Here is a 22,560-nt window from a genome sequence, read left to right as displayed (position 1 = left end):
CTGGCCTTCTCTCCTTGTTTTGAGACAACCTCACTCTTCAGTTCAGGCTGCTCAGCCTCTGCGTGCTGGGGTACAGCAGGCACCACCACACCTGCCGCCTCTCAATGTTCTCTGTGGGAGAGGTGCACATCCTCTGTTAGATCTACTCTAATAGTGTTTTTTGCACTCCTTTTTTTTTTTCCTCAAAATTTGATGTTGGATACAGATTATAGAAATACATTTTATTTTTGCATATTGACTTTAGCCAAGGGCCTGCAAGATTTCATTTGTTCAAATAAAGTCTATAGCTCTTCCTTAAACTTACAGCTATAGAAAGGACTCCATCGCCCATGGATTCTGACACTTGTGGTTGCCCTCCCAGTCTTTTGATTTCTTTTTACTACCTTATTGCACTGCCTGGTTTTGATGGTGGGGTTGTGTTTTGGTTTGGTGAGATAGGGTTTCACATGTAGTTTAAGTTGGCCACAAAGTCCATGATCCTCACGCCTCATGAGAGTTGGGATTCAAGTGTGCACCACCAGTGCCCAGCCACCTGCTTGGTGTGTCCACTGCAGCATCCCATAAAGCAGCTCACGGGTGTCCACACACACCTTGATCTCAGAAGGACCACCTCGCACTTCACCTCAGACTGAGGCCTGCTGAGTCCTCCTTCCCTGCTCCCTGCAGCTCTCTGCCTTTCCTAAGCTGTTGGAAGCACCAGCAGAGTAAGATTCTGCAGCAGTGAAGCACCAGCAGAGTAAGATTCTCTGCACCAGTGCCAGAAATGGGGTCTCCTCTGTCACAAGAGTAGGGGCAGTGCCCATTTGCTGGGCAACTGAGCCGTCCAGCTCTGCTTTTCTAGAGCCAGAGTGAACCTCCTTAGAGAGCGGATCTTGGGAGTCATGCAGCTGGGCCAGTGCTCCTCTTCCCACCTCGTGGCGGGAAAGTCTCAGTCCTTACAAACCCTTGGGAGCTCAGGTCGTGGAGAAGCAGTAGTGGATACCATAGCCCGAGGAGTGCCGGGTTGGCGTTCATTTTTGGGGGATGTTCTGACACATTCTCGCAGTCATTGGCTTCAGACAGCCCCAGCTCCATGGATGGACGTCTAGATCAGGCATGAGTGGGCTGGCTGGGCTGCACACCTACCTGAGGTCCGGGGAAGGTGCTGTGAGTTGGAGTCCTCATCTCCAGAGCCAGCGCTCTTGCTGTGTCCTACCCATCCGCCTCCTGTGCTCTGTTGCTCTGCCACTGTAGCGCTCGTGAGGTTACTAAGCCTGACTGGGTCATCCAGGGAAACCTCTCTACTAAAGGTCATGGGTTAGTGGCCTGAACTGTCCCCACAGAATCCCTTTTGCCTGTCACATAGCCGTGAGTGGCACCAGGGGACCAAGAGCAGTTCTGCCTGGCATAGCTTGGCGTCTTCCACACAGTGCTAATGTCTCGGGTGACAGCAGTTTGTCACTTAGAGGATGAGCTGAAGGATTGGGTGGCCGGTGCAGGTAGAGAGCATCATGCAGGCCCTCGCCAGGGGTCACCTGCAGGTCTGCTGGGGACATGGCAGGTGCAGATGGAGTTTCGCTGACCCGGTGCATGTATGTGCCTCAGAACTCTTTAGCACAAAGTGGTCCCGTAGAATTTTCTGCAAATAGCCTGAGTTTTGTAGCCACTAGTCATGTGGCCACTGTCCCTAAAAAGCAAATTGTTACTTGTTTACCTTTGATTACTTTAAACTGAAATAACTGCAGACAGCTAGAGGCTGCTAGTGGGGCAGCACCGGCCTGGCACATACGGTTGGTTTCTGGGTGTCGCACTTACAGCGTGACATTAAAACCTGAGGGTGATATCAGTCAGTGGTAACGACGCTGCTCCAAGTAGCATGGGAAGGGGAGAGGGTTAAGCACTGTCTTAGGCTTTTGTTTTCTCCAGTAAATAGGCAGTGACACCTACTCTGGACTTCATGGAAGAAAGTAATATGGCCAAGGTCTTACCTCATAATTTAAAGAAGGAAAAAAGGCTGAGAAGCCAGGGTTAGGCTGTGGTGTGCACACATGGCGGACCCACGGAATCCTTGGAAACACTCACACGGAGGCCGGGCTCTCTGATCCCATCAGCCAGGGTTCTCTTTGAAGATTGCTGGAAGTGACAGAGCCCGTGGGCTGTTCCCGTGCTCTGGAAGTCCGGCGTTGTTCTTTCTGATGCATGGTTCTGTGCTAGCAGGAGCCTGCGGTGAGAGCTCCAGGTCCTGGCTTTCCTGCCAGCGTCTGTGAAGTCTCCACTCTCTCATCCTTTAGTTGGGCAGCCGCAATGTCCTTGCCTTACACAACTTGGTTTTTCAGAGCTCCTCTGAGCACAGACCCCAAACCCTCTTTGCTCGCATTCAACAATAGCTGCTTCCACTTAGAAGTGTCATCGCTGGCCCATTGCACAGATTGGGTGTGCCCCTTCCTTGTTGCAGCCGCGCCGCAGGGCTCGCAGGCTTGCTGTGAGTTGTCTAAACTGCGCTTTGTTGGACCTCTGCAGCCAGCCTGTCTCGGTCAGCCTTCCTGTCTCAAAGATACTATGAGGACCTGGACGAAGCCAGCTCCACGTCGTCTGTCTCCCAGTCTCTGGAGGGTGAAGAAGTGCGGGCGACCTGCAAAGACGACGAGGAGGAGGAGGCAGCGGCAGTCCCGGGCCCCCGGCACGCACCTGTGGTCCGCACGCCTTCCATCCAGCCGGGTCTCATGCCCCAGGCGGTGCCTTTTGCTAAATCTCACCTGGGCCACAGTTCCTCGCCTTCCGCTGTGGGAGCGCCACGTAAGTCCGCAGTGAGGAGGGCTATGCTCCCTGTCCGGTTTCCAGCCAGCAGAGCAAGCGTGCCTGCGCCTTGAACGAGGACACCAATCAGTTCTAGCACGTCTGCCTCCCCAAAACTAGGGGTTCAGGAAGTGTGAGCTTCCAAGAGGTTACACACTGCAACAGTGTTAGTGTGGGGTCCAGCTTGTCCTTACCAGAGGAGGAGGGGGACTCCTGTGGCCCCCTCAGTGCATCCATGCCAAAGTCCCTGAGGGACCCGCAGGTGGTTCTCTGACCTTCAGTGCAGTGTCAGGGCTCTGAGTCAGGTAACTTCCATCAGAAAAGAGTGCTTTCATGAGGGGGTTAGGGACTGCTGCTTCCTGGCATCCCAGCCACTTGTCCATCAGGATGCGGGGAAATGATCCTGTGCTTTGGTATGTAGCAGAGGGGACACAGAAGCCACATCTGATGTCCGGAAGATGCAGGTGCCAGCCTCTGCGCCAGCTGGTAGTTTTCCATTAGTGCTTAAGCGAGTTTAATTGCAGCCTCTTCCCTGCAGCTCAGCATGAGGAACTGACCACTGGAACTGTCTGTCTCCTCACTTCATTTTTTTTTCCCCTCAGTGTCCACATCTGCTAGCAGAGTTGTTCCTCAGGGGGCTGACAGCACCATGCTGGCGACAAAAACAGTGAAGCATGGTGCTCCTGGGCCCTCCTACCCCATTGCTGCGCCCCAGGCGGCCGCTGCAGCGGCTCTGAGACGACAGATGGCCAATCAATCATCAGGTGAGCACTCGCCATGCCGCTGCAGGTGGCAGGAAAAGCGGGCTGGCTTTGCCACCCCCAGCAGGGAAGGCAGTGGTGCCCACACATGGTGGGCAGAGGGCATTTCAAGGGGAGGTGTTACAACTGCCACTCGGTAGCCACCTGGGAATCAGGGCATTTTGGGTCATGTTGGTAATCCCTGTTTTGACTGTTGTCTGTTCTGAGCCCTAAAATTAATCTTTGCGGCCAGGTCATCTAATAATGGAAACATCTCATAGTACCTTGCAGTCCCATCCACCCAGAATAGTGGGCATTCATGTGCTCATTTTGCACTTCGGTAACATGAGGTGAATTAGACATGAAAGTTACCTGAAAAGTAGTAGCAGAACCAGACTCCAGTCTTGTGCTCTTTCTTCTCCGGACAGCTTTTCCTTAGTGTTATAAGCTGAGCCTTTCTAGGCAGAAACCCTAGCACACTAACAAACTGATCTGTTGGCAGTAGTTGGTAGCTGTGTGGGTTTCCTGGGGTGTAATGGTGCGGATAGTGGCCCCAGGACTTCAGTCACCCCTGCTTACTGATTTCCAGCGCGGTGGTTCTCAGCTTCCTTCTACTTCTCCCGAAAAGGTCGGCAAGGTTGCTGGCATCGCAGGTGGAGGCTGAGAATCTACAGACAGCTCTCAGGGTGTCGCCAGCTCATGCACAGGGCTAAGGTGTCTCTTGTGCCACTTTAAGAAAGTGATTAAACCAAGAGTTTTCATTTCAGGAAGGCTGAAGAGACATGTGGACTTGATTTAGGCAGGAGAGTTGCCATTAAATAGTGATACAAGATTTTGAAGAAATGTTAAGATAAGAGCAGGGACTTAGCTCAATGGCATAGGCACCTGCCTAGCAAGCCCCAGGTCATGAGTTCATGCCTGGGAGGCAGAGTTAGCAGGGGGGCTCAAGAGCCTGGCACAGGCCTTCCCAGTGGCTCCGCAGAGAACGCCTTGCGCCTTTGGAAAATACTGTAAGGTGGCAATGGAGGGGGCAGGCCTCCCTGGTTGGTCTCTGCAGCTATTTCTTTCTTTCTTTTTTTTTTGTCTTTTTCCTTTTTATCAGTACCAGGGATCGAACTCACGACTGCCTGCTTGCAAGGCAGGCGCTTATGCCGCTGAGCTAAATCCCCAGCCCATCTGCAGCCATTTCTTAATCAGACCTTGCCCATGTCACCATTCTTGCCTAAGCTCTGTCCCCACATGGTGCTCCATTGTCTCTGGCACACCAAGCCATGAGTCCAACGACCCTTTAGGCAGCTTTTGTGCCCTCAGCACTGCACAGAACCTGCCGTGTACCAAGCCTAGGGGAAGGGGGACAGGCGAAGGGGCAGGAAGAACTCAAGCCTAGGCCAGGTGGCCTCCAGCCTCCGCTGCCCTTTCTGGGTGCACAGCAGCACAGTAGGAGTCTCCGCTCAGCTGCAGAAAGCTGGCCGTGTGCCCTGTACCCCCACGCTGCTGCCTCACACAGCCTTACACCGTCACTTTGGTGGCGGTAGCGCCGATGTCCTGTGTGGTGAGGCTGTGGCCTGCCCAGCTCCCATCCTGGTCATTGGTTTCTGCGCGGCTGGAAGCAGGGTGCCTCAATGAACTAACAAGGCTCTCTCTCCTCTGGGCCCACAGCTGTCAGCACCTTGACAGAATCGACTCTGAAGAACGTGCCTCAGGTGGTCAATGTGCAGGAGCTGAAGAACAACCCCACAGCCCCACCCGCAGCCATGGGGTATGTTAGCGCCTCTGTGTCCCCTTGGGTCTCACTGTGTAGCCCAGGCTGTCCTCAAACTCCTCAGTGGTCCTCCTGCCTCAGCCTCCCAAATGCCAGGATTATGGGTGTGCACCACCTGGCCCAGCATGGTTAGGCTGTTAAGTGAAGCACATGTTTTGACTTTCGGATTCCAGGATTGTCGCTTTGGCAGTCTGATGCCAGCCACTGGTTCTGGAGACGGGAGCTCAACTCCTTTGCCCCAACTCCTTTGCCTTCCATGTAGAGGACTCCCACCGCTCTGAGCCTGCGGAGGGTGACGGCATCACCTCCCACACTGGGCCCCGCACAGCTTGTGGCGCCTGCAGTCCTCTGCTCTGTGGCACGACCCTCCCAGTGCCAGAGACAGGCTAAGGGTCGCACCCTGGTTCAGACATGCAGGGCTGAGGAGCAGTGTCTGGGAGCTGGTGCCTGGTAGCTCCCGCCATGCCCCCTGTGACCCCAGAGCGACCCACTTGCACACCCCTTCCCTGTTGAGGTGGCCCATGTGTTGTCACTGCCCATCTGGGGAGGTTTTTAGTTGGCTCAGGCCCTTCTGACAGTGACAAGACAGGCCTGCTTTCCAGCCTGGCTGTGACCTCAGGGCCATGGAGCGTGGTTGGGAGCTCACACAGAGAAGGTGCTGCACCTTCATGTTGGGGAATTGTGCATTCCTGTTGTAGGGAGGCATGGGGTGCCAGAAGGGGTACCCAGCCGGCAGTGCAGCATGTAGCATGGCTGGGGTCTGGCCTCCGAGGGCTTTTAGCCAATAGAGCGAGACCGCTGCTTGGAGGCTCTGCTCAGGCATTCTCGGGCGTTGTCCTCTGCCTTGGAGCTGGTGTCTGTGAGGGCTGTGTCTGGGGCACCTCTGGGTTGGCTCTCTGCCAAGAGAAACAGGCACAGAAGTTGGAGAAGGGGTCTCAAGGAATCTTCCCTTCTGGTCCCCTCCACGTTGGCCTGATGGAACGTACGTGCCCAGCACAGGGATGAAACAGCTCCTTTTAATAAGCAGTTATTCAGTAATTGGCAAACTAAGCATAATCAATCAAGAAAAGGAGGGTTCCCACCTCCTGCAGGAAAGCTTGGAGGGGGCGTCTGGTGGGAAGTGACTCCTTTCAGGTGCTCGAAGGCAGGAGATGTTCAGTATCTGAGGTTTTTGCTCCTGCTTTTGCCCTCACTTTCCTGAGGGGACGGAGGGCAGGCACCCGCCTTTCCCCCTGGCACACTTGCTCTGCACTGGCCTCAGTACGCACCAAGCAGCTGCTGCTGTGGAAGGGCTTCACCCGGAGCACATGCCATGCTGCTCCCGCCTGCACACAGCTGCCATGCACACAGAGGATGGTGCTAGGAAAGCCAGGCAGGGGCCAAGCAAGAGAGCCCGGGCACAGGGCTCGGTGTGAGCAAGGCGTCAGAGCTGCCATGTGGAGGGTCGTGGAAGTTGCTAGGCACAGCAGGGCAAGAAGATCGAGGTACCGGAGAGCCTAGTCCAGAGCCGGGCCTGGCAGGAAGTAGACAGTAAGGAAGTGGGGCCACAGCAGTGAAAAGTGGGGGGCACTGTTTCTCAGAACACATCGTGCTTTCGGGAACGTGGGCACCCAGGCAGTTCCTCCTTTCCACACCTACCTCGGAGCTGGCTGCATGCTGCGGTGCCGATCTGGTGCTGCAGATGCAGCAGTTGGCGGAGCAGGCACAGAGGCTTCCCGCAGGCTGGGAGATGTGAGCAGGAAGCTGAGTGAACAGGTGGAGCGCGCATTGTGCTGGATAAGTGGTGCTTGCTTCTGGGCAGGCTGGCGGGGAGGCTCCAGCTTCTGGGACGGTGACCTTGCCCTGATGCTGCCCAGCCAGGGCACAGATCTGGGAAGAGAGTGCCGGGCCCAGCCTGGGGCTGCAGCTGGCAGGCAGGTTGCTAGAGAGCCACAGCAGCACAGACAGGCAGCGGGGGGTTGCATCCCTGTCTCAGGGGGACCCTACCAGACCACATGGGGACTCCCTAGTCAGCTTCCTGCACTAGCGAAGGGCTGGCTGCTTGACAGCACCACTGGACCATTTCCTAGTGCCAGTGGCAGTGCTCACACTGACTTTGACCTGTGCGTCCCTCCACCCTGGTGATGCCCAGGGGTCTGCCTGTGCTCTTGAGCCTCTTGTTGCTTTTTATAAAGAAAAGTCCAGTCGGATCCGTTGCCTGTTTTGTTGTTGTTTAATTAATTTATTTTTTGATACCAGAGATTGAACTCAGTCTCATGCTTGCCAAACAGGCGCTGTGCTACCGAGCTATAGCCCAGCCCCGCTGCCTGTTTTACATTTTGAAATCCAGCTTGTTTGTTTCTCCTCTTGTTGCTTCTGTGGTGTAGGTGTGGTGTTCACGAATCTACCGCCTAACTTAAGGCCAGAAGACTCACTGAGAGTTTTAAAGTCTTAGCTCCAGTACTTAGGTGTGTGATCCATGGAGCTCCTCTTTGTAAATGGTGCACAGATTCAGTGTCTTTCTTTTGAATTTATATGTCCAGTGCTCCCAGCACCATTTCTTGAAGACTCTTCTGTCCCCCACTGGACTGTATTGATGAGGATCTGTCAGATTGATTGGTCTTCGAGTGTTTGAAACCTTGTAGTTAATGATGTGTTCTTGCACCTTTGTCCTTTTGATATTTACTTGGCCTTGATTTGTTAAAACTTTAAGACAAGCACACTGGGAATTGAGCCCAGAGCCCAGCGCTGAGCTGCACCCTCTGCCCTCTTTACTTTTACTTTGTTTCCCGCGTGCCTGAACTCGGGTCCCCTGTCTCAGGCATACACAGTGCTGGGCCAATAGGTCTGCGTTGCTGTGCCTGGCACTGACGCTCTCCCTTAAAAACCTTTGGACCATCAGAATGAATGAAAGGCTGAGTAGCTGACATTTTTCATAATAACAGGGTTAGTACTTACCATACTCAAATTCACTTAGGCCACCAAGAAAATGCCCCATGCAACGTTTTAATGCTATTAGTTTAGCAACCTCATTTTATAACTGCGCTTTACACTCAGAATTGCGTTTTGTTTTGATTGTAGATGGTAAGGTGAATTTCTGGTGTCTTTCTGGTCTCTCTTGCTAGAAGGTTGTTACTCCAACAGCAGCCAAAACATGGTGATGCTGTGTTCAGCTTTTCCCTTCTGCAAACATCTCTGGCTGCTGATTTCCATTGTTTTGTCTGTGACCGGGCCAAGCCTTTAAGCGAGTGTACTTGGGAGTAGGTCTCACTCTTGTGTTTGCCTTGGAGGTCACAGTGGAGGTTTCTGGTGCAGTGTATCAGCTGGTCTGTCTACTGGTTGCTCTGCAGCCCTTCCCTGCAGGGAGGTCATGTGGCCCAGTGTATAGGTTCTGCAAACCCTAATTTTGTGCTTGGGGGTTTAGGGTTCCCAGGAAATCTGGAGCGTTATCGCAATAAAGAGAAGGATTGTTCCACTCAGTCGAGTACTTGCCTGCTTTAGTTTACCGTCATATTGGAACTAAATTTGGAGTATAAAGAACTGTCCAGGATGTGAATAAATGGCCACTTTTAGTTTTAGCTGTAGTTTCCTTTTTGTTTGTCTTTGAGAAAAAAGTAAGCGTCTGCTTTCCTCAGTGCGTCCCAGGGCTCAGACCTTTCCTCCAGCAGGGCTGCAGGGCTGCTCTGTCTGCCCAGCATGTCTGGGCCCAGCAGCAGAGCTGCGCGCTCCTGTCCTTCCACCAAGGCTCTCGGAGCTGTGGGGCGCAGCGCTGTGCCCCCGGAGCTGCTGGGCGAGGCTTCGCGCCCAGGCTGTGTCCCTTGGAGAGGGCATCAGGGCACTGCATGGCACAGCCACTCCCAGCTGAAGGAGAGGCTGCAGCATGGCCTCCCTGGAAAGGTCTGCTTTTCTTCTCCCTCTGATGAGGTCCCTCGGAAGGTTGAGTTATTGATAATTTTTCTCAAGGGCACAGGCTTACCTACCCTCTTTTATTGTTTTTGTCTTTGCGTATCGGGAGTTGAACTCAAGGTCTTCACCCTGGGCGGAGCCCGGAGCCCAAGCTCTTGTTTATTTTTTATTTTGAGCCTGGATTTTCTTAGCCACCCTGCTGGGCTCAGACTTTAATCCTCCTGACTGAGCCTTCCAGAGTTTGGGGTCACTCATGTGCACCACACCAAGCCCCAAGTTAATCTTTTGGTAGAAAATTAAAATAATTCTCCCTAAATTTAGGAAGAGTTGTGAAAAACTAGCCCCTACAGCCGTGCCTGCTGTCCATACCAACCAGAGCAGCTCTGGGCTGAGCAGAAGCCGGAGCTGCTGTCTGTGAGCACACTGACAAGTGGGTTTCCTGCGTGTCGGCCTGAAGTCACGCAACGTGCGGTGTCTGTGCCGTCTTCCTGCAGTGTTTACTGTGCCATGCCAGAGTGCAGGTTGAGCACAGAGTCCCTGGAACCCTAGCCGACAGCCCCGATCCTGGCCATCCCTGCTGTGGGGGGCCGACAGCTTTTCTTAGGATCGTTCCCTGAGCTGTGTGTGGCAGCTGACCAACCGTGTCTGTCCCACAGATCCTGCTGGACATTTCTTCAGGACTGGGAAAGAGCTAGCAGTTCTCCACCTGGCTAGACGGTGGAGGACACACAGGCTGGGCTCACTCTCCACATGAGAAAAAGATCATACAGGAAGGAAATGTGTTGTAAGGTCACCACAGTGACCTTTGTACTAAAACCCCAAATTTTATTTTAAAAACTTACTCTGCACTCAGCAAAATGTCAAATGAGTTGGCCTGGGGCTGGGGACATCTGCCCCCAAATTGCTGTCTCTTACTGGACAGAAAGTTGGCCCAGGGACGAGCGTGCCTCTCTAAGTGGACGTTTTGTGTTTTCCAGGTCTCCGCTGCCGTACCCCACCGCCAAAACGCCCCACCCCGTGTTGGCCCCAATGGCTGGCAGCCAAGCCAAGCAGGTACCGTCTGGGTGGTGGCAGCAGGCCTGCACCAGGGACACTGTCCTAACAGGCCATGACAGAATCCTCCTCAGTGGGAGGGGCAACTTTGGCTTGCATTTTGTGCTCCCTGAGCTTCATCTCAGCCCTCGGAATCCCAACCCCCGCCGAGGCTCTCACCACACTGTGTGGCGTCAGTGCCTGGGGCCGAGCCGCCCTGCTCTCTGCTGCAGTCTCTGGGACTGCCTGATCTCACTGACCTTGTGTCTGGCTCCAGTCCCTCCACTGCTAAGCAGTGCCTGCTGCAGAATGGGTCACGCTGTAAGCAGTGCAGAAGGAAGTAACAGGAGACAACTGGAGGGTGGACCGAGCTGCCTGGAATGCATCCTAAGGACACCTGGTTCTCAGCCACACTCCCCTGTATTTTTAAAGACATACTATAAAAGACGCTGCCATTGATCCCCCTCTGTGCACACTTAGCCCTGCACGCTGGCCCCTCGATGAAGCACCTGTGAGTGCTCTCTCCCGTCCTCAGGAGGTACGATCAGAAATGCAATGAGCACCGCTGCTGGCACTGTGCTGCGGAAAGCCAGGGCTGGAAGAGCGCGACACGGTGTCCTCACCACCTCACTACTGGCTGTGGCACTGGGCCGGCTCCGGCTTCTCCCAGTCAGAGTGACCGTGAACGGAAGTGTTTTGATTGGATGCAGGACACCGAGGCAGCCAGAGCAGAGCAGCTAAAGACAGCAAGGAGGGCTCCAGAGCTGCTGCAGAGTGGCAAGGGTGTGGGATCGCATTCAGAGCAAGGGGACTGGCGGCATTATTCCTTTCGCGGCAGTTAACTTCTTTAAAACTCACATTGCTGTGTATTTTCGATAACATTCATAAGGTTTTAGCTCTGGCCCCTGGAGGACACGGGAAAGGCATGGGTCATGGCTGATGAGTGCAGGAACAGTGACCGGAGGCAGAGAACATGGCTTTGCTTACAAACCTGTGTATATTCACAGCAGGCTGGCGTGATTTCCCACCCTGCTTACTCACTGCAAAGTACCCCAGGGCCTTTGAGCCAGGCAGTGTGCAAGGCCCTGGCGAGGCAGCTCTGAGCTGAGCAGACCTGGCAGCCCTCTGTCCTCCAGGGCAACCTTGCTGGTGCCCGACTTAAGTTCTGACTTGCTTTCTCCACCCCTGCCTTTTTTTCTTTTTTTTGTAATTAAGCCAAGTGAACCTACTTATGCTTGCTTAGTTTATATTGTTACATTTGTATTTCCCATGTTTGTTCCCTTAGTCCAAATGAGGTTCATGATTTATCAGAAATACCTTCTTGTGTCGTGTACAGGGCTCTCTGATGAACTCCCTGAAGCCATCCGGACTTACACCTGTGTCCAGTCAGTTGTCACCTGCTGATAAAGGCTCAGGTCAGTTTTACTGACAGAAACGCCTAATACAGTTCTGATCTGGGCCACTGAGACAGTCGACATGGGAGATCAAGCTCAGAGGTCACACCAGAAAGGCCTGAGCTGAAGGACAGTGTCTAGGCCATCCGTGAGACATTCAGCAGCTTCTGAAGTTTGGAATTGAGTTTGGAAAGCTAGCACAGCAGGGGAAACCTTTCTCCAGGTGTTTCTTGGGAAGCAGCAGTAGCTTCTGCCTAGGAGGAGGGGTAAGAGGATTGCACTGTTTCCTCTGAAAGGAATAAAAATTCCCTGGCTCACCGCGACAGTTCAGAAGCAGTAAAAGGGAAAGTGGTTTTGTCAGTGGGAGGCCTCAGAGCAGGCAGAGAGTAAGTCATTGTGACAAGACTCCCTGCGTTGCAGCAAGCCCAGTGCTCACTCCCGCATAGTTATTCTTGGGTAAAGTGGCTTCCCAGGAGCAGGATACGGCCACCATGGCTGGTGTGCCTAGGCCAGCCCAGAACACTGCTTTTCGTGTGGTCCTCCTCAGTGTCCCCTCTGGGCGCTATTCCTGCAGCCCCTCCTTCGGTTCAAAGGACTCTGCTTCAGTGACTGTGTGGCCTCAGCCTGCGTCACTACCACGCTCAGGATTATCGTTTGCAGCTTGATTGATAGGTCCAAAACGAGTCAGATCCTAAAGCTAACTGCACACAGTCGCCACGCCCACCCCCAGCGGCTGCTCAGTCAGACGGTGACGCGGACACTCTCCCTTGTACAGAGCTTTCTGGCTGGCTGTCGGGTCTCCTCTCCACAAACACTCCCTCCCTCCGGAGAAACTGCTCCTGTGCAAGCCACGGCTGAGTTCTGAGATTCAGATTATTATATCGTTTAGAAGTCAGACTGAGAAATGTGTTTCTGTTTTTGCTGATGGCTGAGAAAGATTGGGCCCAGGCATAGCCCAGCAGCACAGTGCCTGGCAAGTGCACAGTCCTGAGTTCGATTCCTGGTACCAAAAAAAAAAAAGGATCATGTATCCTAACTTCTCTTGGGGACTCACTAGCGAGCCCTTCCTCTTCAAGGAAGGACTTTGTTTCATGGGGACTGGGTGGGCGAGTGAGCATTGTGACCTACGGTGAGCCCTGTGCTACTTAGCCCTCGGGATGGCAGGGAAGGCTGCCTTCATCACTAAGGGTTTGTCTCATTGTTGGAGAATCTGAGTTTTAAAAAAGAGCATTTTTCTTTTGGGAAGAAATCGTCCCAGAAAAATCCTGAGTTTGTGGGAAGTTTCTTTTTTTTAGCATTTTTAAAACCTCTGCTGAGTAATTCTCTTACAGATCAATAATGGCAATACTTTCCTTGTTTTCATATAAGAGACTACTACATATCAGTGCTGGTAACGTAGCTTGGTGGGAGCAGGCTTGAGTAGCATGCACAAGTCTTTGGGTTCAACCCCTAGTACTGCAAAAGGAAAAGGAAGGGGGTGCAGAGGGAAGAAAGAAAGCAACTGTCATGTCTCCATGAGCGAACTTGTACTGGGAGATCCGTAACACAGGACAGGCGCAGCCCTGTAAATTCTCTATCATAGCAATTTTTTGCATTGCCCAACGTCACTGCCCTGTTTATCCTGACTGCAGCAGTGGCATCCCCGTAGCACCTCTGAGTGACGGTAAATGCCCTGCCATCTCACCAGGGCTGATACAGATGCACCTTCTCGTTCTAGTGCCTACCCAGGACCCATGGTACATCTCTCCTATTCTCCCATATTCATTTAAAGAAAGCATATTTTGTTGTTATGATTGTTGGGTGTGGTTTCATTTGGGCTTTTTGTTTTTATATATTTATTTGTTTGTTTATTTACTTTGGTACCACGGATTGAACTCATGACCTTGTGCTTACCAGGCAGGCACTTGTGCTGCTGAGCTAAATCCCTGGCTAAAGGGCTGGGGATTTAGCTCAGCGGCATAAGCGCCTGCCTTGCAAGCAGGCAGTCGTGAGTTCGATCCCTGGTACCGATAAAAGCGAAAAAGAAAAAAAAGAATGTAAAAAAATACATAAATAAATAAATCCCTGGCCAAGGGGGAGTCCTCTTTAAATACAGTATTAAAAAAAAAAAAAAAAAACCAATTAAAATAGGGCGGCATGAGAAATATTGAGAATTGTACCCCATACCAGTGCATAGAATGAAGTTGAACCCCAGGAGGGTGATGATTTGCAGTTAGTTTCTATGCTTCTTTAAACTGTGATGATCATATACCATATCTGTAGCAGAGGAAAGAAAACTATTTCATTAAATTTCAAAACATCTAGAAGACAGTTTAAAGAACTGAGTGGCATGCATTCCATCAGCAGTTACTGCACAGAAATGTTTAACATGCTAACCTACTTGTCTTTGGATTTTTTTTCCCTTCAGTGTATTGCTTTTTGTTGTTGTTTTGAGTTTTTTTTTTTGTATTTTGAGGGGGTGGGGTTGGGGATCGAACTCATGACCTTGTGCTTGCCAGGCAGGCACTTGTGCTGCTGAGCTGAATGCCCAGCTTGTTGCGCCTTTTGATACGGGGGTCTCTGTGTAGTCCAGGCTTGTCCTGAACATACCATGCAGCCCAGGCTGGCCTGAGCGCATGCCAGTCCTCCTGCCTCAGCCTCCCAAGTGCAGGGATTACAGACATGTGCCACCAGACCCGGCATTCCTTCATTGTATGTTCATTTAAACTGATTTAAAGCCACACTGTATACACGCATGTACATGAACATGTGTATATTTGTACGTATTTATCAGTTGGTCTCACAGTGTAAGCACTTTCCTACAACGTAAAAACTAAAAGGCTGTACTTTTACAGCCTCAAACTGAACCATCCTGGCCTTGTTTTGGTACCTTTCCCGGAAAGGAAAGCGTGACGTCCCCCAAAGGGAATTCACTCTGGCAGAGCAGAGGAGCGAGCTCTGAGTGCTGGAGCTCAGTCTACCACACAGCTGCTCCCGGGGCACCGGGGCCCACAGGATGGTGAGCAGGGCTCCAGCAGCCACGCTCACACTAAGCAGCAGGAACCATGAGCCAAGCAGCGCTTCTAAAAGACTTCTCCCTCCTTGCAGGGCCCGGGCCGGCCAGAGTGGACCCAGCAGTGACCTCAACACCTGCTGCACCGGGGCAAGGCAGCAAGCCTTTCTCGTTCACACTCTCGGGGTCAGTTCTGGGCATGCCGCCTTTCTGGCTCACACATCTGGCAGGCCTACGTGTGCGTGTGTATGTGTACATGTGTGTGCATGAATGTGTGCCTGCGCTTGTGCGTGCATGCTGACTCAGCATTGGCCACAGCCTCTTCCTCGCACTGACGCCATGGCCGAGTGTGGCAGTAGCTGGGCCTTCCAATACCAACCAGGGGGGCTTAGGAGCCTGGGCCATTGTGCCTGGTCAGCTCCTCGGGCAATCTGGTTTGTGACGCTGAGATGGCGTCTTCCTGACACTCCTGAGACTCTGGATGTGACGCTCAGATTAGCTTTACTGCACCAAGCGTGCAGCATAAGAGAAAAGCACTTGAAGCTCTGGTTTCTGCAGAGGTGGGGAAGCTGTTGGTTGACAACTGTGGCCATGTGGGTAGAGTCCAGTCATTGTGTAGAGTGAGAGTGTCTTCGGTACCTGAGTTCCCAGGTACGCTCCGGGGCCAGGGCCAAGCACTGCCCCCTTCCCCCCACTGCAGTCAGGCTGAGGCAGGATCTCGGAGGTCCTAGCCCCAGAGCAGATTGGACAGCCTGTAGCGTGTGCCACCCCAGCCCTGACAGGAGCAGGGGAGGCTCTGTGTGTACCACACGAGTTCTTCATTGTTGCGCATCTGGATTGCTACTCCCCAGTGTAATTGGGAGCAAATCTTAAAGAATAGGTCAGGGCTGAGGGTGCTGGCGGCCTCCATGCCCTGCCAGGTGTCATCCTCTCTATCGCAGAGCACGCAGGCAGCGTTGCACTGGCTCACCCTCCTTAGATCTCTCCACCAGGCTGGAGGCTGCCAGCAGACACGGCTGTACCCTGTGGCGATAAAACATGTCACGTCCTGAGGGCAGCAGTGGGTAATGTACTCTAAGCTCTACCGTATGTGTACATTCTAAAACCCTTACTTAGTCTGAAAGCTGCTCTCTGAGCTTGTGTTATGGTGAATCCTCTGTCCTGGACCACACTTGTGCCGGGTCTGCTCCTTCAGCTGTGAGGTCTGTCCCAGTGTGTCGGGGACACATCCAGGAAGAGAATGGAGACTGTGTCCAGAGGGAAGGAGTTCTGAGCAGTGGCAGAGGCGGTGCTGGGCTCCCTAAGCCAGCGGTTCATATTTCTCCAGATGCCTGCCTCCCTCCAGGGCCTTCCGGCTGCTCCCCAACATGCCCCCATCACCTGCCCTGCTAGAGACCTTAAGAGTGAAGCCTCTCCAAGGCGAGCTATGTGAACGAATCACGGGGAATATTGAAAGGAAGGCTTTGTGCCTTGGATGTGTTTCGTGCTAACTTCTCTTTTTCCATTTGCCAGGACTGGCTTTAATTTTGGGATAATCACACCAACCCCATCTTCTAACTTCACTGCTGCACAAGGTACAGTCTGCATTGCATAGCGTTGTTTTTGTGCTCCCCTCCCAACACCTGCAGGTCATTTCTACAGATGCGGTGACATTTCAATATTCCTGGATCTTGTTTACAGTTTCTGCTGTAATTTTGGTGTTGTTAACATGCATTAAAAATATGTCCAGGAAAAAATATATACATCTGGGAGCTAGCTGAGCGGCAAGTATTGGCTTAGCATGCACACAGCCCTTGGTTCTACCCCAGCACTGCAAAGGGAAAAGAAGGTTCAGTTTAAGAATCTGATGTGGGCCAGGGGTGTAGCTTAGCAGCACAAGCACCTCCCTGGCCAGTGCTAGGCCTGGAGTTTGATCCCCAGTACCCAAAAAAAAAAAAGAATCTGATGTGAAGGATTTCTGCCTCTTTCTGTAATTAAGGTCAGGGAAAAGATTTGCTTCTGGGAAGCAGAGGCTGTGCTTTAAATCTGGATACTAACACAAAATTAGAATTGCTCTCTCCAGCTGGATGTGGTGGCACATGCCTGTAATCTCCGCACTCAGGAAGCTGAGGCAGGAGGCGTGCTGTTAGTTCAAGGCCAGCCTGAACAAAACTATCTCAAAAAGACAAAAATTAAAAAAAATTCTCTCTCCATCTTTTTTGTCCATAATTTAAAATGTCCATAATTTACAATGTTTGTAGAATATTTCTGTAGGGTAAGACAGACGTACCAGCACAAAAATAAAAGGTCAAACTTGCTTTGCTGGCTTACATGGCAGCAAACATACTGGCCATGCGTGTGGTTGACGGCCCACCAACAAGGATAGTTTTACTGTTTAATTGATTTATACTTTGGGTTTCTCATATAAGAAAAGCCAGATGACATTTAAGCATGTGTGTCTGATTTATTTCACTTCATGTTATGGTCTCAGGCTACACGCATTTCCCTACATATGAGTCCAACTGACTCTTCTTGAGAATTAGTATGTTTTTAATGCATACAAAAATTTGAAGATGTGAAAATTACCTCTTTCTGAAGTACCTTCCTGATCTCAGTGTAACTAATTTTTCTTTTCTTCCCACCCCCCCCCCCTTTGGTACCAGGGATTGAACTCACAACCTCATGCTTGCTAGGCAGGTGTTTGAGCCGCTGAACTAAATCCCTGACCGTTTTCTTTTTTTCATCTTTTTTTTTCTAATTTTTCTTTATATTTTCCTTTTGAGGCTCTTGTGTTCCTTTTATCTTTTTTGTTTTTTAAAGCAAGTTTTATTTGTAAAAATAATGTTCCTTTTGAGGAAAATGTAGAAATACAAGAAGACATGAGAGATGTTAGAAGCACACTTTGTTCCCCCAGTAATACGGTTTTGTCTGATTGTCTGATTGGTTTTTGAGACAGTCTCACTCTAGCCCAGAGTGGCATTGAGCTCGGATGGTCCTCCTGCCTCAGCTCCCCAAGTACTGGGATTACAGATGTGTATCACCAATTCTGTTACATCTTCTTCTGGGAATTTTGTCTAGTTTTTCATTTACCATAAAGCACGAGTTTTCCAATATGGAAAATATTACATAAAATGTCATTTTTAATTATAAGTCTGTCTTCTAGATATCCTACAGTTTATCTAACTGTCCAGCTACCATATTGATTATTTCCAATATGTTCCTCTTTTAGATAACACAGTAACCAACTTTCATTCTTTAATTCAGCAAATCTTTTTGGGTTCAGGATATGACCCAGTGGTAGAACATTTGTCTCCAAGATGTGAGGCCCTGGTTCAATGCCCAGTACCAGTACAACACACAGAGAGCCAAATTAGACCCAGAAATGTGAAAAACAGTTTTTTGGTTTTTTGGAGTTTGTTGTTGTTTTGTAAATTATGAGAGCTAGTTTGCTCAGGCTGGACTCCAGTAGTCCTCTTGCCTCAGCCTCTGTACTAGCTGATGCTGCAAGGTGCTTTCTGTGCCCAACTATGTGGCAGAGCTTACTAGTGCCGTTGGCTCCCCTTGAATTCTGGGGAAGACCCGGGGCCTGAGAGCATCACAGGCACCCTAACCCGGTCAGAGAATGCTCCTTAAACATTGGTGAGGGCCAGGGATTTAGCTCAGTGACATAAGTGCCTTCCTGGCAAGCACAAGGTCATGAGTTTGATCGCTGGTACAAAACAAAACAAATAAAACATCAGCAATTTTGTTCATCTCTAGAGGAGAAATTCTTAAACTGTCTTTCAGCCTTCCCCCAATTAGGTATGGCAGAAGACCCATACCTAAGTGGGGCCCACCGTGTCTGACTTTCAGAGGGAGAATAATTCTGTGATTTAAAAGGATTCGAGAGGAAGAAAGTCACTGTCAAAACTCACAGGGAGCTGAGCACGGTGGTGCACACCTGTAATCCCAGATAATCAGGAGGCTGAGGCAGGAGATCACAAGTTCAAAGCCAGCCTGGACAACTTAGCAAGGCCCTATTTTAAAATAAAAAAGACTTAGGGTATAGCTCGTTGTTAGAGCACATGCCAGTACCACAGGAAGGAAGAATAAAAGGAAATAGGAATGAAATGCAATAGTAATTCTATAGAAGCATTTTAATTGACACTAATAGACAGCAGGCCAAAACTAGAAACAGTACAACACCTGTGTTAAAATAGCTTATTTAGTAGCACCTTAGTACGTGCCTTAAAAAAGGATTATCTGGGGATTGACATTTTGTGCCCATACTAAAATAAAAGAACTTCCCTTTGCAGCTGAGCCCTGCTCCCCAGGAGACCCAGAGGCACTGGATTGAGCGTGTGAGCTGCAGCCCATGGGTAATCCAACTGATTTCCCGTTTCTTTCTCTTGCTAGGGGCAGCATCCCCCACCAAAGACGCAAACCAGCTTGATGCGCTGTCCTTCGCTGGCGGCAGCAAGCCCTTTTATGAACCAGTCCCTGAAAGCGCCACTCCCTCAGGACTTGCTGCATCCCCCAGCACTCCCGGAGGAACTACTGCCACCTCTCCAGGGGAGCCCCTGCCCTCCAGCAGCAGGCCCGGGGTTACACTGCCCACTGCTGCTAGCAAGCTAGACACCCCACCCAGCAAGCTGGGAGAGCTTTTGTTCCCGAGTTCCTTGGCTGGAGAAACTCTGGGAAGCTTCTCGGGCCTGCGTGTGGGCCCAGTGGAGGACTCTGCAAAGCCACCCAGTAAGTCCCCCTCCCCGAGCCTGGTAGGGGCGCATCCAGCCAAGACTTTGAGCATGGCCTCTGGGTTTAGCTTCAGTAGCTCTCCAGTGCTCGGGAAGCCTGCTGAGTCCCTGGCCACCTCCACTGTGACTGCTAGCCCTGCAGCACCACTGGCCACCACCAGCACAAGCATGGCCAGCTCCTCGGCAGGGGTCTTTGGCAGTCTGCCACTTGCAAGTACAGGCACTCTTGGTTTCAGCGGGACATCACTCAGTGGCAGTAAGACTGTCTTTTCATTTGGAATCCAGCAAACCAGTGACACTGCACTCGCACCCACCCCCCCAGGGGTGACAACGGCCACTCCCCTTGCAGCATCATTTCCCACCATGTCCTTCAGTGGCCTCCTGAGCTCAGCGCCTACCCCTTCCTTGCCCGTGGCTTCAGGAAAGAGCACAGAAGAGGCCACATCGCTAGCCACGCCAGAGAAGCCAGGGAGCAGCGAGGGCTCGGCATCCACGGTCACACTTCCTGTGCAGCCACAAGCCCCTTCCCAGGCTCCCCTGCAGGCCTCTGACCCAGCGAAGAAGGAGCCCGCTCTGCAGCCTGCAGCCAACAGCCCCACCCTGGCCACGGCTAGTGCCAGCCCCGCAGGGCCTCCTTCTGAGGCTGCTCCCACAGCCCCCGGGGCTCCCGATGCCAAGGACGAGGCCACGTCACCTGCCCCCAGCCTCCCAGCCTCTGCTGTGGTAGCCAGCACGGCCCCAGGTGTGAGCCTGGTGGCTGTGGATACATCAAGCACCACTCCCACCTCTGTCCCTGCTTCCAGCAGTGCTCCAGGCCCCACTGCAGAGGCAGCTGTGTTTGGGACCGCCACCTCCAGCTCCTCTGTCTTCACTCAGCCACCTACTGCCAGTGCCAGCTCAGCGTTCAGCCAGCTCACCAGCAGCACAGTCACGGCCCCCTCTGGCACCCCTGTGTTCGGACAGGGAGCAGCCAGCACGGCACCAAGTCTGTTTGGGCAGCAGACAGGCAGCACAGCCAGCACAGCCACTGCGGCGTCACAGGTCAGCAGCTCAGGGTTCAGTAGCCCAGCCTTTGGAGCCTCGGGCCCAGCTATCTTCGGCCAGACAGCATTCGGGCAGACCCCAGCCTTTGGCCAGGCCACCAGCGGCCCCGCCAGTGGCTTCTCCTTTAGCCAGCCCGGGTTCAGCTCCGTGCCAGCCTTTGGCCAGCCTGCCACCTCCACCCCTTCGTCCACCAGTGGCAGCGTCTTCGGGGCCTCCTCGAGCACCAGCAGCCCCGGCTCCTTCTCATTCGGACAGTCTTCTGCCAGCACCGGAGGAGGGCTGTTTGGACAGACCAACCCTCCCGCCTTCGGCCAGAGCCCTGGCTTCGGGCAGGGTGGCTCCGTGTTCGGGGGTGCCTCAGCCACTACTTCCACGGCGGCGCCTTCAGGCTTTAGCTTTAGTCAGGCTTCAGGTAAGAATTCCCAGAAGGCTTTTCCTTCACTCCCCTGCTTTTTGGAACACTTGCAGGAAACCTGCGTTACTTTTGTAATTGAAGCAAACAGCATAGGAGCAGAAACTAACCTGTAAGGCAGTGAAAATGTGGGGCCTGAGGGGTGTCCCTGGCCTCAATGGCTCTTCCACCTCAGCAGGTCCTCCCTCCGCTGGCCGCACAGGAGCCCTGGCACCTCAGTCAAGGCCGTGGGGCCACTGGCCGTGCACAGCGGGTACCAGGTCCGAAGCCGAGCTGCCCAGGGGCCTGACTGCAGGTCCGCCACACCGCACCTGGGCCCGGAAAGCTGCGGCCCTTGGTTGCCCGTGCCGTCTCGCCTGCTGATGGATGCCTGATGCGTGGGGAGTTGGCTTTTTGTCTTCTCCAGTGTTGTGATTTAAAATAACAAAAGCTTTTACATTTTACTAGTGTTTTTGAAAGAAAAGACTCAGTGTTCCACTTTTATGTCTCCAGTTTTAACAGCTGCTTTTATTCTAAAGCTGCCTATGGGCAGATCAGTTTGAAAGCCGTTCTTAGGTCTGGCATTCTGTCAGGTCTCCTAGGAAGGGGATTGGCAAGCTGTTAGGGAAAGAGGAGCGGTGATTTCTTGGTGGACAAGTTTACAAGCCGCTGCTGATTTAGTCAGTCATGTATTTCAGATGGCTTATACTTCACTGGAAAGGAATTGCTTTCCTGTCAGCAGATGTTACAACACAGGCAAAAAGAAAAATAGTCCCAGGCCCCCTGACACTGATCGGGGAGCAGACAGGTTGGGGAGGCTGTGTCCCATGCTGAGTCTGCTCTGCAGCTGGAGCTTCTGGAGCTTCCTCAAACCGCCCTGGCCCCTGGCACCTCGAGAGGCCTGGCTCCACTGAGCACCTGTGCGGAAGCTTCGGGGTGGCTCCCCAGGCCTGGCAGGCCACCCAGACGCATCTGCCTCCTCTGGTCTCGAGCCCTTGTCACGCAGGCTCTTAACCTCAGCCTTTCCTGTGCAGCCAGGCATCTCCACACGTGATGCTCGCTTGACGGAGGTCAAGCTGCCCTGGAAGGGTCTGGGGCTTGAGGTGCAGGGGAAAACAGGAGTCGGCCAGTCACTGGCAAGAACTCTAGGTGATAAGAGCCTGGGAAGAGCTGCTCTCAGAGTGCAGAGCCCAGGCCTCACCTGCTCGAGGGAGAGGAGGGCTTGGCTCGCTGCAAGCTTAGTGCTGGACAAAGTGAGCAAGGCTGGCCTTGCCTCGCGGGCGCGAACCCGCCATGGGCAGGCACCACCGGGAGACCTGCAGCGAGCACCTGAACACCGTGGACTTGCTCTCTCATCCCTGTTCCCTGACCAGGGGACAGCAGCTGCTGGCAGCATCGCCCTTGTACCGGGTAGTGCAAGTGATGGGAGATGCCGAGAGCGTGTGGGGCACCGAGGAGCTTATCCAAAAGTTATTCCTCAGTTGACTGCATGCCTGAATGTCATGACTAGAAAATGGAATGTTTCATGTTGCAAAAGACTGATCCAGATTGAACTCGTGTTTTCTTTTATTCTCTAGGTTTTGGATCTGGCAGTTCCAGTTCAGTGTTTGGTCAGGCAGCCAGTACTGGTGGGACAGTCTTTGGCCAGGTAAAGCCGTGTGTTCATTGGCACTGTGTCCCATTCGCTGTAGTCCCGGTGTAGCATCATCATGCTGTGTGTCCAAGGCCAGCCCCCTCGGCTGTCCTAAAGACGCAGAGTATCCGTCTCAGATCAGAGACCCCAAGTGCTTACCGACCTTCTGTGGCAGTCCTCCGGGATATCCTGGCCTAGCC

General features: G+C 52.5%; 1 protein-coding gene across 2 annotated transcripts in view; it reads left to right on the top strand.

The window, feature by feature from the left end:
- Window positions 1–22,560, top strand: part of Nup214 (nucleoporin 214) — a 72,741-nt gene that overhangs the window by 31,304 nt on the left and 18,877 nt on the right. For both annotated transcript variants that reach the window (XM_063244204.1, XM_063244203.1), the window contains exons 22-30: window positions 2,500–2,775; window positions 3,378–3,539; window positions 5,175–5,274; window positions 10,140–10,215; window positions 11,531–11,609; window positions 14,676–14,766; window positions 16,093–16,154; window positions 18,955–20,748; window positions 22,305–22,375. In XM_063244204.1, the coding sequence (XP_063100274.1) occupies window positions 2,500–2,775; window positions 3,378–3,539; window positions 5,175–5,274; window positions 10,140–10,215; window positions 11,531–11,609; window positions 14,676–14,766; window positions 16,093–16,154; window positions 18,955–20,748; window positions 22,305–22,375 (2,711 nt within the window). The remainder of the gene's footprint in view (window positions 1–2,499; window positions 2,776–3,377; window positions 3,540–5,174; window positions 5,275–10,139; window positions 10,216–11,530; window positions 11,610–14,675; window positions 14,767–16,092; window positions 16,155–18,954; window positions 20,749–22,304; window positions 22,376–22,560) is intronic.

Source organism: Cavia porcellus, unplaced genomic scaffold (assembly GCF_034190915.1).
Source record: "Cavia porcellus strain 051 isolate PalLab524CR breed Dunkin Hartley unplaced genomic scaffold, mCavPor4.1 scaffold_49, whole genome shotgun sequence".
NCBI lineage: Eukaryota > Metazoa > Chordata > Mammalia > Rodentia > Caviidae > Cavia > Cavia porcellus.
The sequence above is the reverse complement of the archived record's forward strand: the minus strand, read 5'-3'. Positions and strand labels throughout refer to the sequence as shown.